Source organism: Limulus polyphemus, unplaced genomic scaffold, assembly GCF_000517525.1.
Source record: "Limulus polyphemus unplaced genomic scaffold, Limulus_polyphemus-2.1.2 Scaffold881, whole genome shotgun sequence".
NCBI classification, from domain to species: Eukaryota; Metazoa; Arthropoda; class Merostomata; order Xiphosura; family Limulidae; genus Limulus; species Limulus polyphemus.
In genome coordinates, this window is record NW_013666491.1 from 235918 (window position 1) to 250842 (window position 14925).

At 33.9% G+C, this 14925-nt stretch overlaps 1 protein-coding gene across 1 annotated transcript in view; it reads left to right on the plus strand.

The window, feature by feature from the left end:
- The window catches only part of LOC106461022 (protein timeless homolog), a 43841-nt gene extending 29290 nt beyond the window's left edge, over positions 1-14551 (plus strand). The window contains exons 9-15 of the mRNA XM_022387830.1: positions 1124-1246; positions 2101-2181; positions 5253-5371; positions 7052-7257; positions 10068-10187; positions 11600-11889; positions 14120-14551. Of these exons, the coding sequence (XP_022243538.1) occupies positions 1124-1246; positions 2101-2181; positions 5253-5371; positions 7052-7257; positions 10068-10187; positions 11600-11889; positions 14120-14253 (1073 nt within the window). The 3' untranslated portion in view covers positions 14254-14551. The remainder of the gene's footprint in view (positions 1-1123; positions 1247-2100; positions 2182-5252; positions 5372-7051; positions 7258-10067; positions 10188-11599; positions 11890-14119) is intronic.
- The last annotated feature ends 374 nt before the right edge of the window (positions 14552-14925 follow it).

Sequence of the window (14925 nt, forward strand, 5' to 3'; positions counted from 1 at the left end):
AAAAAAAAACAACACAAGAACTAGTAGCGCACATCCTCACATTGCCTTGATACTGGTGCACATAAAAAAAAACAACACAAGAACTAGTAGCGCACATCCTCACATTGCCTTGATACTGGTGCACATGAAAAAAAAACACAAAAACTAGTAGCGCACATCCTCACATTGCCTTGATACTGGTGCACAGGATTTCAAATATTTACACCAGGTTGTAAGTTTTATACTTACAATGTAGTCTCGTTATGTCTGTTTATATCATTCAAATATTTACAACAGATTGTACGTTCTACACGTACAACGTAGTTACGTTTTATTTATGAAGATATGCATTCAGTTATAGTTTTGATTCCGAAACCATCTAGAAACAGCAATACTTTTTTTAAATGAAAATATTGCAGTCTGAATTAAATGTTACTTGTAGGCAAGTTATGTATATATATATATATGGCATAAACTAAAATATATTATTTGTCATAACTTACTGAAAATACAGATTTCATTTTTACCGGTCGCCTGACTTATTGTGCTGAATGTATTTTATCCCTAAATCAGTGTTAAATTTGAACTGTAAATTTGGTGGTATTGTTGACCGAGGAATTAAATTAGCCTGCCTCAGATACGTTTATACGATGATATAGCAAATTGCTTCTTTTGTTTTTAGAACTTCATGTATTAAAGTTCAATGTATCATTGTTTTCTTTACTGAGGCTAACTAATGTTTACAAAACATAATAATACTTACATTTATCCTTATCATATTTATTCAAATAAAGACTAAAATACTTAATTATAAAATCCTTCGGATTAATGTTTTCATTATTAAGTTGATTTTTATAGTACTGAGCACGGGAAGAACGATGTATTATACAGCAATTCTCAGCACTGGGAGAACAACGTGTTATACAGCCGTTCTCAGCACTGAGAGAACAATGTGTTATACAGCAATTCTTACTAGTAAAAATATAAGAATAAAGAAAGAACCAGGTTACATTTGTCATAACACAATTATGATTATTTATTCATGTAGTTGCGAAATAAAAGCCAACAAAAACCTTTTTTTATATGTCCATAAATGTTTTATGTTTAGTGTTATTATTTATGACTATTTTTCTTACATCTGCAGGAGAATTCTTTCAAGACGAGATGGAATCTGAAAGTGAGATCGAATCACAAGATGTATTCGATACTTGCGAAACCATTGATTCTTCCAAATTTAAAGACCTATTGCAGAAAGTTTTGGAATCAGGTTGGTTCCATTGTAGGTAATACTTTACAACTAGAACTTAATAAAAAAAAACTGTTTGTTTAAAGATTGAGGTTTTGCGAAGATATGATTATTTTAGAGACCAGCCATGAAAAACTGACTTGCTGAGTTTTGCATTTGGAATATCTAAACACGAGTTAGTCTAAAGTTTTACCTTTAGCATGGATATTAAAGTTTAACCATATAATTTTTATTAAAATGAAAAACTGTTCTGTGGTTTGCAACTTTAACATGGTTTAGCATTATTTTACTTATTTTATGGGTGCGATTGTGTGAAAATTTTTCATGCAAAATGTATTATTTTGAAGTATGGCAATATTAAGTACCTTAAGACCCATGAATCTTTCATAGTTGCCCACAATTCACATGAGAACAAATGGTTTGTTTTTGGTATGTTTTACGAAGAGTGCACATAGCTATTTAAAACCGAACCAAATAATGTCACACCAACCTCTTGAATGTTAATATTTCTGCCAACATTAACGCTTTTACGAAATTCAGTACGTTCATCCTTTTTCAATGGAACTGTAGTTTATTGCTGTCGTATAACTAGCACTAAAATTGGGGAGGACTAAAGTAGGATCCGGGTGTGACTAGAAAAGTTGATCGTTTAAGACCCAAGTATTGCTTTGTTAGTCCCATCGTCGTTTAAACTTGAAGCTCAGTGAATGTTTAAAGCTAAACCGTTATAGCTTCTGGTGATGTTCACTAACTCTCCAGATAATAAAATAGAACGACCTTTCATCTCGGTGTTTTATCTTCAGTTTTTTCAACCATTTCGTACTAAGAGTTTTTGTGATGATTTTGACAAAATGTTCTTTTTTAACATTTGACAGGATTAGAACCAGGACTCCAGTGGCTAAAATTATCTCTGGAAAGCGCAATAGAGGATCGAGAAGACGAAGATGAAAATGATGGTAAGAGGCTATATTTTAGTAAAAGCAAGATCAACTAAAGATGTAAAAATTTGTTTTCATATTATTTTTCAAAACGCTTGTATACTGAATATCTTAAAAAATTCGTATAATTTTAATTATAAAGTAGGCTATATGTCAAATATTTTATATTGTCTAAATAATATGACATTTAACTTCTGACCACAACATGGTGACTACTTGATTATTTAAAATCAAAGAAATTGAATGATATGGAAAACTTTATTCAGTATTTTATTTAAGGGCTACAGAGGCGTAGTTAAACACAACACTACATGCATCGACATCGTAATTTAGTTATGTTTGTATGTTTTATGATGTCATAATCACATGGGCCCGGCATGGCCAAGTGGTGAGGGCGCTCGACTCGCAATCTGCGGGTCGCGGGTTCGAATCCCCGTCCCACCAAACATGCTCGCCCTTTCAGCCGTGAAGGCATTATAATGTGACGGTAAAACCCACTATTCGTTGGTAAAAGAATAGCCGAAGAGTTGGTGATGACTAGCTGCCTTCCCTCTAGTCTTACACTGCTAAATTACGGACGGCTAGCGCAGATAGCCTTCGTGTAGCTTTGCACGAAATTCATAACAAACAAACAAACTTAAACACATGTCAGAATTTGTACATGTATCAGAATATAGAATTACAGCGAAGTTTGCAGAACGATGCTTGAATTTATGAAGTTGAAACATGTAGTGTTGTTTTTAACTGGGTTCCTTCAGGCTTTAAATAAAGTTTTTATTCTGGTTTTTAGACATCGTTGATTTTATTTAATTTTATATTATAACCACAACTCCTGAGAAGTTTCTTCAATTGATTAATTAAGATGGTGGTTACTCCTGGTTCTTTTAAATCCACGATGCAATTCAACTGGTTCTTTTCCTCAGATGATGAACTGAGGGCCTTTAGAGGATGTCCTTTTTGGCCCATAAGACAGTAGAAAGAAATAACCCATCCTCAATCATTCCCCAATTGTCCGACAGTCTTTAACTGTGAAGTCATGCTACCATGTTAAGACATTACTCTTGAGCTGTCAACCAGCATTTCGTTTTATAACGGAAGCCCAAATATTTTTAGGTAGCCAGTTAATCAATCATTCCCCAATTGTCCGACAGTCTTTAACTGTGAAGTCATGCTACCATGTTAAGACATTACTCTTGAGCTGTCAACCAGCATTTCGTTTTAGAACGGAAGCCCAAATATTTTTAGGTAGCCAGTAATACTAAAGATGAAAGAGCAACTGTAATTTATAATATTAAAGATTTTAAAAACGTAACTTATTAGTAACATACTAGATTGATCAAGATTTTGTAATGTATGTTTAACACAGTGAATGTTTAGTTCTATGTAAATGATGTATTTAATAGTCTCCAGGTGAGACAGCGGTAAGACTGCGGATTTACAATGCTAAAATCCGTGTTCGAGTCCCTGCAGTGGACATAGCAGATAGCTCAGTGTGTCTTTGCTATAAAACAGCCAATGCAAAACAATGTATTTAATAATTTTATCTACAAACTATTTCATAAGCTATAAAACTATATGTACTACGGAGAGGAAAGTTTGCCTGTAATTGGTTGATTCGATAATGGAGTATAACAGGGGAAATTGGAACAGTATTGCAACTGGAATGAACAGACTGTTGGAATTTGAACTTTGATGACAAATATTCAACGCTGTAGCTACTGTAATTCCGTTAAAGTGCTCGTACATATGTCCCCCTAGTAGCACAGCGGTAAGTCTGCGGACTTACAACGCTAGAAACCGGGTTTTGATACCCGTGATGAGCTGAGCTTAACTACAAATACACAAATCGTACATATATAGGAAATAAAAATTTTTAGTCCATGTAAAAAGACTGTAAATAGTATAGTTTATATTGTTGTTATCGTGAAGAACTGAATGTTATTTATATTTTAAGAGTGATAGCTGGTTCGAATATTTTTTACATCCGTTTACAAGTAAGGTACCTATGGCAAATTAACGATATATTCAATTTGTGACTAATTATAAAACAAGTTAATGTTCAACCTATTACTTATCCTTGTAACCAATTAACGATCTGTGTTAACCAGTGATTGATCATATGACAAACAAGTAAAAGTACCCGTCCCCAGTGACGGAAAAAGTTTTAGTTAATCTATTAATTTAAATTATTTCACGGACTTTAAAAGGGCTAATTGTGTTGCACTCTTGGTTTCACTCTGAGCTACTTATACCACCCACCACAAAATATAATTGTTGAGCATTTCAGTCATGCTAAGAGCCGCTCAACAATAACATACGATAAATCTATATTTTTATTCTTTAAGTTGTCCCATTTTGAAATTTGAATGATAGTGTGATTAGTTCCTAATAATTTATTGTAGAATATCTTGCTTGCGAAATATTGTGTATTTTTAAAACTTAAAGTCAAGAGTGATATTTGATTACATTTCTACGTTTTGTTCTTTTTTCAAACAAAACTTAACTACTTGTAACAGTGTAAATTCTTTGTATTTATACTTTCTTGTAACAATAATCACAGAAAATAATAGAAAAAACTGCTAATTAACTGAGTATTTCTTTCAAATATAACTTGTGATCAAAATCTATGTATTTTAGCTAATCTGTCGTCGATTGTATAATATTCGTTATTCATTTAGTGTATTCTTTGTTTTTCATTAAATTTTTGTGTCTGAAACACCGTCCTGAACTATTAACGTGTTGACGTTCTGTCAGTCTGATTATTATATCTGTCATAATGCTAATTTGTCAGAGATTTTAGGTAAATATATTAAATTCAGTTCAGTAGTTTATCATTAAAAGTTTGATCGAAATACTGTCCTGATCTATTAATCTGTGGACGTTCTGTCAGTCTCTTTATTATATTTGTATCACTGTCTTGATGCTAATCTGTCAGAGGATTTACGTAAATATACTAACTTCATTCCAGTAGTTTTTTCATTAAAAGTTTATGTTTCAAACATTCTCTTTATCTGTAAATGTGTTAACACTTCTCAATTAAGCTTTCATTCCGTGATGAATCTTATTGTTTTTGTGATTCATCTTTACAGACGAGCCGGAAGCCGTACCTCTTGTTCCACTCACTGAAGACCACCACCAAGCATTGACCAATCAAGACTTCTGTAAGTTAATGAAAACTATGGGAATTTGCTCGCCTGCAAATGAACAGGTTCGTGTATATATATATATATATATGCATCAATGTAACAGTAGTTTGTTCGGGAAGACTACATTACTAGAGCACGTTCCCGAAAATGTCATTTATGCTAATACGACGCCAACTTTGATGGGGCTCCAGTTAGCAAGTTGTGCCATACCAAGTAATTTGTATTTACAAAAGTTGTATATAGAGATACTGTGTTGCTTGTGTCGTCATCAAACAGTCATATATTTACTTATGATCTATTATGTCTTCCCCTGTTTATGATTTTGTTATTATTATTATTATTGTCTCATTTGAGCGATAAACGTTTGTTTTACTTTATCGATAACAATTTTAAACTGCACTTATTATATCATAATAGCTATTTATAATTTTTTATTTTACTGAATTGAATAAGTATTTTAGGTTTAGAAGAATACGCATTCCAATTGCAAACTGTGTTATTAGTTTAGCATACGATTCATTATTTTCACGTCTATTACTGCTGATTGGCCAAAGGTAAACTTATTTCTTATGTTATTGTACTTTAATTTATTATCAGTTTTAGTTTAAATTGTAAATATGCAGACAGTATTTATGTGCTTTATTTACATGTGAGTTTTTAAATTATTTATATTTCTATTATAACATAAATTTGCCGTAAAGTTCAATCAAATTCAGAAGTTATTCATAAGGTTAAAAATAGGTCGTTCATACATAATACGAGGCCTGGCATTGCCTTCTGGTTAGACTCGCAATCTGAGAGTTGCGGGCTCGAATTCCTGTCACAACGAACATGCTCGCCCTTTCAACCGTTTAGGCATTATAACGTTTCGATCAATCCCACTATTCGTTGGTAAAAGAGTAGCCCAAGAGTTGGCGGTGGATGGTGTTTATTAACTGCTTTCCCTCTAGTCTTACACTACTAAATTAGGGACGGCTAACGCAGATTACCCTGGTGTAGCTTTGCGCGAAATTCAAAACAAACGAATCATAATACACATGATGTTATATTTGATAATTGTAGATATTAGGTGTTAATATCAGTATTATATCATAATTATCGTTCGTTGTACAGTTTTAGATGTGAATAGCGTGCGTCATAGTGAACAGAAACTTAGCATTGTAAATGTTAGCTTTATTGTTTATTTGGATTGTTTTTTTTTTTTTCTTAGCCGTGATGTTTGTCAGTATAATTTGTTTACTTTACAAGCTGTAGAATGGTGTTTATTCGCCCACACATTACTTGTGTGTGATGGTTAGACCAGTTAGTTATTTAGTTCATGCGAAGTACGTTTACTATTCCTTGATGTTTGGTTTTGTTATACAAGTTGGTTAAAACTCTCGAACTTATTTTAACCTATTTGATTTTCCAAAATTGACTTGTATTATAACCTTGTTGTTGTTGTTCTCTTAGGATTTGGTAGAAAGATGGGTTAGATCACCATTCCCGTAATGCTTTTCGGGAAAGCCATGATATTAGATAGTCGTGTACTATTGTAATGACATTGTATCATTGTACTGAAGTACATGGAGCCGACTCCCTAGAGGTGTTAAAACGTCTGCCATTTTGATTCGAACTCTATTCTCAAAGGAAGGCAAATATAGTGATCTAATCTTTTTATCTTTTCTCTTCATCGTAAAAAAAACAACTCTTACTGTCACGAACAATTTTTATTTTATGTTATGATATGTTTTCATTTATAGGAAACTTTTTGGCGAATTCCAGTAAATTTGAGTGTCAGAATGTTGAGAACAAGAGTAAATGTTTTGAACAAAGCGATCTCAGGAGATTTCACATCTGCAGAAACTTCGAACAGCACAAAGAAATTAAATCCTCGATACCAGATGTTGTCGAATCTGGCGAAAAGCAAGCAGGCTTCAGGGGAAGTTCACGATGATAATGTATTAGGGTAAGCTTGTTTATGGCACTGAAAGTATATATTTTTTTTATTGGACATTAGTGTGTATAACCTATATGCGAATTAGCAAGCTATTATAACCTTTATAGATGCTTGTTAATTGACGTCTTTTCTTCACGGAAACTAATGCTTAATCTGTTATCTCCTCCAGATTAGTGTTTTATTAATAATTTCTTCTAAACAAACTGAGGCCCGGCATGGCTAGGTGGTTAGGGCGCTCGACCTGCAATCTGAGGGTCGCGTGTTCGAATCCCCGTCATACCAAACATGCTCGCCCTTTCAACCGTGGGGGCGTTATAACGTGACGGTCAATCCCACTATTCGTTGGTAAAAGAGTAGCCGAAGAGTTAGCGATGGATGGTGATGACTAGCTGCCTTTCCTCTAGTCTTACACTGCTAAATTAGGGACGGCTAGCGCAGATAGCCCTCGTGTAGCTTTGCACGAAATTCAAAACAAACAAACTGTCTCAGTAGACAAATAAATCGTTAGCGAAAAGTATTCCAAGGCTAGTGGTACGTTTGCTGACATAAACGATAGAATTAGGGGGACAGAGCGCCAAAAATACCCACCGTTTAGCTTTACTCTAAAACATATTGTTCCCAACAAAATATATTAGTAAATTTAAATTTGTATTACTTACCCACTGGCCGGTCAAACAACAAATATATAACAGTGACGTAGGAAGCGGTGGGCCCAGGATCCCCCACCTTTCAATGTGTTCCAGTTAAAATGTATCAAAATTAGGAAATTTTATCAGGAAAAGGAAAAGATGCATGAAATTTAATCCAGAACCCAAGGGCTTCCAGAGCCCTAGGCGAGTCGTGGATCTCGGCCATAATGGGTGCGCCTGTGGTGCATATTCCCTCGCTTCGCTCAATCAAATAAATTTTGAACACCTCACTTTTAATTTGCCTCCTACACCTCTGCATAAATTCCGTACTATTAAGTGACCAGATCTATATTGCTTTCCCAACAAATGCTTTAATTTTTCTCTTGTTCTACGTTTATAATAGTATATGAATTAAACTGATGGATAGCGTTAAGTTGAGGGAAGTATTGCATAAAGTTGACACTTAACAGTAATCAGAATATCGCGCAGCAGCACTTAGAGCAGTTTTCAACTTCTTGGTTGAAATATGTCGCTCTTCCTTCAGCTTACCACCACGTGTACATTTACAACTAGTTAGAAACGATCACACCAACTCAGTGCGAGTTAAACTTTTTAATAAACAAGACAAGACAGAAGAAAAACAAGAATTGTTATGAGGACTAGAGTATGAACCTGTGTTATCGTGCATGACGAGCACAAGAACTGTTATGAAGACTAGAGTATGAACCTGTGTTATCGTGCATGACGAGCACAAGAATTGTTATGAGGACTAGAGTATGAACCTGTGTTATCGTGCATGACGAGCACGTACGGGAATTACAAAGATATTCGATACTTGTTTAACTCTTTCTTTTTTTTTTAAATGACACAGAAGTTTATATACAAAAATATGATTGTTTCATGATTTTTATTGTTTCGTACCGTTAGGTAGATTGTCAACTGAAGAAAATATGAAGTGTACTTTTGTCTACCAAACAATGAAAAGATGTAATAAATTGTTATTAACACACACATGTACAGTTAAACGTTGTTAAACTTTCTATCATACGTGCTTTTATAAGTTACTATTTATATATATTGTTTTGTTTCAACTTATAATTCATGTGTTTAATCATATTCTTCCTCCCCTCCCGCCCCCAGTGGCACAGCAGCATGTCTGCGGACTTATAACACTAGAAACCGGGTTTCGATACCCGTGGTGGGCAGAACACAGATAGCTCATTCTGTAGCTTTGTGCTTAAGTTCAAATAAACAAACAGTAGGTCAGCGGTAAGCTTACGGGCTTACAGCTCTAAAATTGTGGGTTCGATTCTCCGTAATGGACAGAGCTCTGATAACATTTTGTGTAGCTTTGCATTGAAACAAACTATCATATTGATCCCGCTAAGATACATTACATTATTCAACGTGTATTACATTTTAGTGGTTAAAACAACTCGATCGATTGATATGTCGAATAATATCAAATACGGTTCAATATTTTATTTGTTTTCTCTATCTTATCTTAATATATAACGAATTTTACTTAATGTAAATAACGTTAATTACACAAAAATAAAGAACCAGTTTAAGGTTCCTCTCTAGCCTTTCGACAACAATAAAACCAGCGCTACATACAGCGCCACCGTTTTGATGCTGTGTATCGTAGATACCAGTCATTATACCAAATAATTATGTTTGATTTTAATAATATATCATTGTTGTAAAGTTACATTCTAAGTTTAAAACTTGTAGCTATTGGTTGCATAAATTTCAACGATATTGTAATACAGCATAGTTTAACATCACTATCCTCTAAAGGTTTCGTTGAGTGAAGAGCAGAGACCCATTAAACTTATGCATTATATTACATTAATATATACGTAATACTTACAAAATATGTAAAAAAAAAGTAGTTTCTTTTTATTGTTTGAATTGAACACAGGTAATTTTGAAGATCCATTTGTAGGATTGTGATTCCAAGACTCATCGATAAGTAGAGAGGGACATTGGGGCCTAAAATTATTCAAGTAACCTCAGCTAATATAAGGGTATTTACGATGTTTAATACAGATATTACCTTATGTGACTAGTTTTGACCAGTCAAAAATAAGCTGTCAATTTACTGGTCATTTGATAAATCTGTCAACCCTGATTTTACACGAATTTTCTTTAAGCATTTATGTGTTATTATTAATCTTTTCATTACAGACTACAGGACAAGCCTAATCCTAAAAAAAATTCCATTAAGGAAATTAGTAGCGACCGAAGGAGCGAGTTAAAGAGGTCAAAGAGGTCGTTGGAGGAATCATCTGATGAAGAAAGCACAGGGTCAGTTAACAAATGTGTTCATTGTGTTATTAGTCATTGGCAAACATGAAGAAACCTCAGGGTCAGTTAACAAATGTGTTCATTGTGTTATTAGTCATTGGCAAACATGATGAAATCACAGGGCCAGTTAACAGATGTGTTCATTGTATTATTAGTCATTGGCAAACATGAAGTAACCACAGGGACAGTTAACAAATGTGTTCATTGTGTTATTAGTCATTGGCAAACATGAAGTAACCACAGGGCCAGTTAACAAATGTGTTCATTGTGTTATTAGTCATTGGCAAACATGAAGAAAGCACAGGGTCAGTTAACAAATGTGTTCATTGTGTTATTAGCCAATGGCAAACATGAAGTAACCACAAGGACAGTTAACAAACGTGTTCATTGTGTTATTAGCCATTGAAAAATATGAAGAAACCACAGGGTCAGTTAACAAACATGTTCATTGTGTTATTATTCATTGGAAAATATGAAGAAACCACAGGGTCAGTTAACAAATGTGTTCATTGTGTTATTAGTCATTGGAAAATATGAAGCAACTACAGGGTCAATTAACAAACATGTTCATTGTGTTATTAGTCATTGGCAAACATGAAGAAGCTACAGGGTCAGTTAACAAATGTGTTTCTTGTGTAATTAGTCATTGACTAACATGAAGCAACTACAGGGCCAGTTAACAAACGTGTTCATTGTGTTATTAGTCATTGGCAAACATGAAGAAACTTCAGGGTCAGTTAACAAATGTGTTCATTGTGTTATTAGTCATTGGCAAACATGAAGCAACTACATGGTCAGTTAACAAATGTGTTCATTGTATTGTCACTCATTGACTAATCATTGAAAAAGCTACATGGTATTATTAAAGTCATTGGCTAATGGATTACAACAAGACAGTAATATATATATTCTCAGTAATTTTGTAATGTTTTCCCCACAAATAGGTGATTTAATTGTGCTTATTGATTATTCTGTATTAAGAACGTTCTCGAAGAATTTGTTATTTTATTGTAAAAAGTAATGAAATCTAAGAAATAAAGTCTGGTAATATTTCCAGTTTATTAATGTGTTATATAATGTATACGAGGCTGTGATGAATTGAATATTTGATACACTAAGATATTCTTCAGATAGCTTTGTCTGGGTTTGTTCATTTCTTTTTCCAGATTGTTAACTGTAATGTTGGGACTCATTACACAGACTGGAGCGAGCTGTTCTTTTGATGTAAATGATTGCTTTACTGGTCTGATCTAAAGACTCTTGTCTTAAACGCTGTCATCTAGCACACGGAAAATTGTTTTTACTTGATTTTTTAGGCTCGTAATCACAGTTTAGTTTCGCTAGGTTAAATAGCAGAAATCGACTCTTGTGGGAGCACATGTGATATTTGGTGTTCTCCTTTTTTGATGTAGCAGCGAAAGTGTAGAGCCATTTGCAGAAAGCGATCGCCTTACCAGCGGCAAGTCGAGCTTTAATGACAGCAGAGCAAACGAATCTAATCTTAGAAGCAGCCTGCAGGAACGGCCCAGTAAGAAGAGGAGGATCGTTCGTTTGGAGGAAGAAAGTGACGACGACGTTCCTTTATTACACATTTCTCAAGTACAGAGAGAAGCCGAAGAAGAACTTATGACCACTGGTGACTCTTTACATCTTGAAGATACTCAACCACCACATGGTGATAAAGAAAACTGGAATAGTAGAGGTAAAAAATACAGAATAAATAGTAACATTTTCTTTCTTTTTTTTCCATGTTTATTTTACATTGATAAGTGAATATGCAATAAGGTTCAGATTTTGTTAATGTTTAAGTAAGGCTACAATTACATGTAATGGTGCAATCAGCTGGCTAACTGAATTTTCTAAAACTGTTTAAGTATTAGGGCATTCGGCTGGCTGACTTCAGATGTAAATGTTTAAGTAAGGGTGCAATCAGCTGGCTAACTATAAAAATTGTATAATTAGGAATACTGTTATGTGGCTAACTTTGAATTATATTAACTGTTTAAGGGTACAGTAAGCTGACCGACTTCAGATGTTTGAAATTTTTAAGTAAAGACATCATGCAGTTAACTGACTTACATATAATGTTTGATAAATAATTTAAGTAAGCTGACTTCAAATGTTGGGTATGGTTTTCATCAAAACATGATTGTGACATTTCAGTTGTTGTGTTGGTCAGTAAACATTGTAGTTTTCTCGTTAAGATTTTGAACGATCTTATCAGATTGTTTCTTGAATTACAATCTTTTCTTTTATATAAATTTTATTTTTTGCTGGAATGGCTTAGTTTCACTAATTAATGACGAAGCAGATACAGTGATATAAACATTATATCAATATCCAGGTTATTGTTTTCACTTTTATATTTTATGGTCTGTAACAAGTAAACGTAGATAGAGACAATATTGTTACTCTAACGTTGTGTGTGTGTGAGAGAGAGAGATCAATACTACTTTGTCTGCTGTGCACGTTTGTTCTAGCTTCCAACTCAACAACACCCACTCTGTATACTACTGTGTGTAGATTGTGTCCGTGACGAAGCCGCAAGGCGAAATGTTGTATGGTAATAACAAATGAAAAAAAAACAAAATCTGAAGTGTTTTTGTAGTTTGTGTAACTCCCGTACACTTACTCATTCCTTTCTATAACCTTCAAACTTAACGTTGTAAAGCATTGGGAAAAACGTACAGGAGCATTGTCAGTTGATTATCTTATTGAAACTGATTTCCATAGCATGTCTTTTGTCTATGTCCCGTTGAGCATGTTTTTTCCTTGATACTCTGCATCACGTGGCTTGTTCAAATAATTGTTGAAAATATTAGGTTTCACCCCAAGCAGCGTAAAACTCAACAAGTGATTAGTTTTTGAATTACACCTTCAATTTAACTGATTCGTCGTACAAATAAGTCTACAAAATTAATATTTATACAGTTATATATTTACTTTTTGTCTGTTTCTTTTTTTGCCAGTTATTACATATTGAGGCCCAGCATGGCCAGGTGGTTAGGGCACTCGACTCGCAATCTGTGGGTCGAGGGTTCGAATCCCCGTCACACCAAACATGCTCGCCCCTTTTAGCCGTGGGAGCGTTATAATGTGACGGTCAATCCCACTATTCGTTGGTAAAGAGTTGGCGGTGGGTGGTGATGACTAGCTGCCTTCCCTCTAGTCTTACACTTCTAAATTAGGGACGGCTAGCGCAGATAGCCCTCGTGTAGCTATGCGCGAAATTAAAAAACAGACAAACGAAGTGGTAGAAAAAACTAACGAAGAGCAACGGTATTTGAAGCACGAACTGAGTGGAAACGGCAGTCTCATGAATATTCTAATTCTTTCTCAGATGGAAATCAGTCGAAAAGGGTTATCGAGCAGTCGTAAGTGAAAAACACTAAGTATTTAATTACAATGATTTTTTCCTTTTTATTGTTATCGTTTTAATTTAACGTTGTGTGTACATCTTTCATTCCAATGAGACAGTAATTGACGCTTTTTTTTTTTTTACTTTTCCCTCAGTGACTTTGTGTTTCTCCAGTTTCCAGTTGTTCACGTACTAACTTGTAATATAACATTGCCGCCGACATTTTTTTTTTCGTAATTTATTGCAGTATTTTATTGCCTCGAATTTCATTACATACCCTGTAACCTGTTTGTGGTAAAGAATAAGACAGTACTGGAGAAATATGTGTAATATAAAAATACTTGTGTGTGTGTGTGTGTGTTTGATAAAGAAAACTAAAAACACCATATTTTCAGTAGGTAGACACTTCTATTTTACACATTATGCTTGGAATATCGGTAACTTGTGTTGTCACGAAGAAGTAAGATGCAAGTCCGTTTCAAGCTTAGTTCTTTTGTAACATTATGTTGTCAAATTCATTAGCTAATATCAAACGATTTGAAGAAAATTTTATATTCCGAATTTTTCATTTCAGAGCTCATTCATGCAAGTACCATGAGCGTGTTAAATTCTGATTCACACGAGGATTCTGACTCTGACATTGAAAAGAATGTTTCACACAGAAAATTGAAGAAGCACGTGATTGAAAGTGACGATGATGACGAATGAGCTTAGATCTTAAAAGATAATGAACGCCACCTATAGTCTAATGTAAAAGATAATGAACGACTCCTATAGTCTAATGTAAAAGATAGTGAACGACTTGTGTAGTCTAATGTAAAAGATAGTGAACGACTCCTATAGTCTAATGTAAAAGATAGTGAACGACTCCTATAGTCTAATGTAAAAGATAGTGAACGACTCCTATAGTCTAATGTAAAAGATAGTGAACGACTTGTGTAGTCTAATGTTTTATAATTTTTCAAGCTTTTCCTAAAAACATCGAATACTATATTTGAAATTTTGTAATCGTTTTAGAAATAAAATTGTACACATGAAGTCATCTTTCAATGTGTATATATATATATACATAGACACACGTACCTTTTATTATTAAATGTATTCTGTAATAGCTATACCATGGCAACAGTCGCTTTTAATAATTCTCTTATTTTTCATTGAGATATTTCATAATGAATTGTAAAGAACCTGTAGTATCATATGTTTTACAAATTATATTGGCCAGAAAATTAACTGGATGTCAATAAAAGAAGAAAATTTAAGGTTTTTGGAACACAGGTTAGTTTATTTGTTATAGGTACTAGTTCTTTCTAACATGTTTTTGGAACACAGGTTAGTTTATTTGTTATAGGTACTAGTTCTTTCTAACATGTTTTTGGA